The 1925-nt window shown below is 37.8% G+C and overlaps 1 protein-coding gene across 1 annotated transcript in view; it reads right to left on the reverse strand.

Moving 5' to 3' along the window:
- plod1 (procollagen-lysine, 2-oxoglutarate 5-dioxygenase 1) overlaps window positions 1–1925 on the reverse strand; it is a 26803-nt gene that overhangs the window by 3635 nt on the left and 21243 nt on the right. Inside the window, exons 15-17 of the mRNA XM_015398860.1 lie at window positions 1607–1672; window positions 1404–1508; window positions 1117–1263 (exon numbers count right to left, since the gene is read on the reverse strand). Coding sequence (XP_015254346.1) covers window positions 1117–1263; window positions 1404–1508; window positions 1607–1672 — 318 coding nt within the window. The remainder of the gene's footprint in view (window positions 1–1116; window positions 1264–1403; window positions 1509–1606; window positions 1673–1925) is intronic.

Consider the following 1925-nt stretch of genomic DNA (forward strand, 5'->3'; position numbering starts at 1 on the left):
AACCTCAACCCCCCTCAAAGCCAACGCTGATTGGACGTTCGTTTGGTGAACGGCTCCAAATTTTCTTTAACGGAGAGTCTCCAGACTGATCTGCGAGTGAAACCTTGAAAGCTCGCGAGATCAGGATGGTCTGACGAGGCTAGCACACAGCAGGTCATTGCTAAGTCTCAGCTGTCTGCCCTCATGACTTATTAACCTATATGTCGCTCAACAATACCATCTGTAAAAACTTCTTTTGTCCTACTGTCAAGATTTAATTTCTTCCAGTTTATGAGAGGTGATGCAAAAGTTTCCAAAATTTCTTTACCATAATGCACATAAAGGCCTTTTCATCTACTAAAGGGTGTTAATAAATAGTGACAGAGCATTTATTGTCAAAAATGTCAAATATGAAAAATGCTGGAATGATAAAAACTATTCTCAAGAAGAAGAATAAAGAATATCAGTGTTTTTTTTATTTTAAATATTCTTATTCTTGATTAATCAAAAGCTAAAACCTGCTTTGAGTATTATGAAACGTAAAAAAACAAAAGTGTAATTTAGCTGTTATATATAACTTATAATGATCTACGTCTGAAAAAATATGAGCCAATTAATCTCGGTATATAGAAAGAATTTAAAACTACTTTTACCGCTGCACAGATGGTCGCATGTGTTGAATTCATAGAGAGATTTATGGGTCAAAGTTAAGTGGCCTCAAAAAATAAAAAAGCCTCCTGAAAATGATCAGCTACATTTTAAAAAGAAAGCCAAGTCCAAATTAAATAACATCGTAGTTTCTGTAACACACCCCCACAGCAAAATAAAAGCCACCACACCCTAAGAACTAATAATAAAAATCTGTTTAAACAATAATAATTATATCATCATAGACTAAGGTGCATTTTAAAGACAATGAGGAAGTTTACTAATATAGTTTTGTTTCATATATGAATGACCCACCACCAAGATTAAAATAAATCTTAGAGGAGCACCTGCACAGCAGGATTATTTTACAATATATTACAAAATATTCTGGTTGCTTGGAAGGAGAACATAAGCAGATAAGAGCTGGTTTAAAAGCTTTGTTTAAACATTCCTCAAAATCTTGGACATTTCTGGGTTAACAGGTCTCACCTTTGTGTAATACCCAGGGAACATTTTCTCTGTTATGGGTGCAACATACTCCATTAGGAACTTATGCCATTCTTTTTCAAAGTTAACTTGGTTCATGTGGATATCGATGGTGGGGACGTTCTCATAGCCTCCCTGGATTCTGGTGTCCTGAGGGTTGAAAGAGTGTAAAATGTGTCACTGAAGGTGAACATGGCAGATCATGAAAACAAAGCAAGAACTTATTATAGGGGATAATGGTGTAATATCATAGCCTGTTAAGGATCATTGCATTGATGCATCCAACGTACCACATTGCCACCTCCTGACCACTTGCCAAAGTGTTCCATTTCTTCAACAAGATGGTTACAAGCAAGATCTGTGAATACTGGGAACCAGTAAACATCTGGACATGGCTGGAAGACGTTAAAGAAAACAGCATCATTTCATTCAGTAAGATAGAGAGGCAGCCATATTGGTTTTGTTAGTAATCTGAGTCCGTGTTGTTCCTCACATTTTCAATGAGATTATCTTTTATCATGCGGGTGTAATTCTCATGAATGTAGCGCTCCTGCCAGTCCTGAAACAAGAAAACAACACAGTTCATCCCCATCCATCCATCCATCCATCCATCCATCCATCCATCCATCCATCCCTCTCTCTATCCATCCACCCATACTTCCGTCCATCCATCCATTACTCCCTCTAAACATCTGACAATCCATCATCCATTCATTCCTCCATCATCCATCCGTCCATCCATCCATCATCCATCCATCCATCCATCCATCCATCCATCCATCCATCCATCCATCCATCCATCCATCCATCCA

The sequence above is a fragment of the Cyprinodon variegatus genome, unplaced genomic scaffold (assembly GCF_000732505.1).
Source record: "Cyprinodon variegatus isolate N-32 unplaced genomic scaffold, C_variegatus-1.0 Scaffold966, whole genome shotgun sequence".
Lineage (NCBI taxonomy): Eukaryota > Metazoa > Chordata > Actinopteri > Cyprinodontiformes > Cyprinodontidae > Cyprinodon > Cyprinodon variegatus.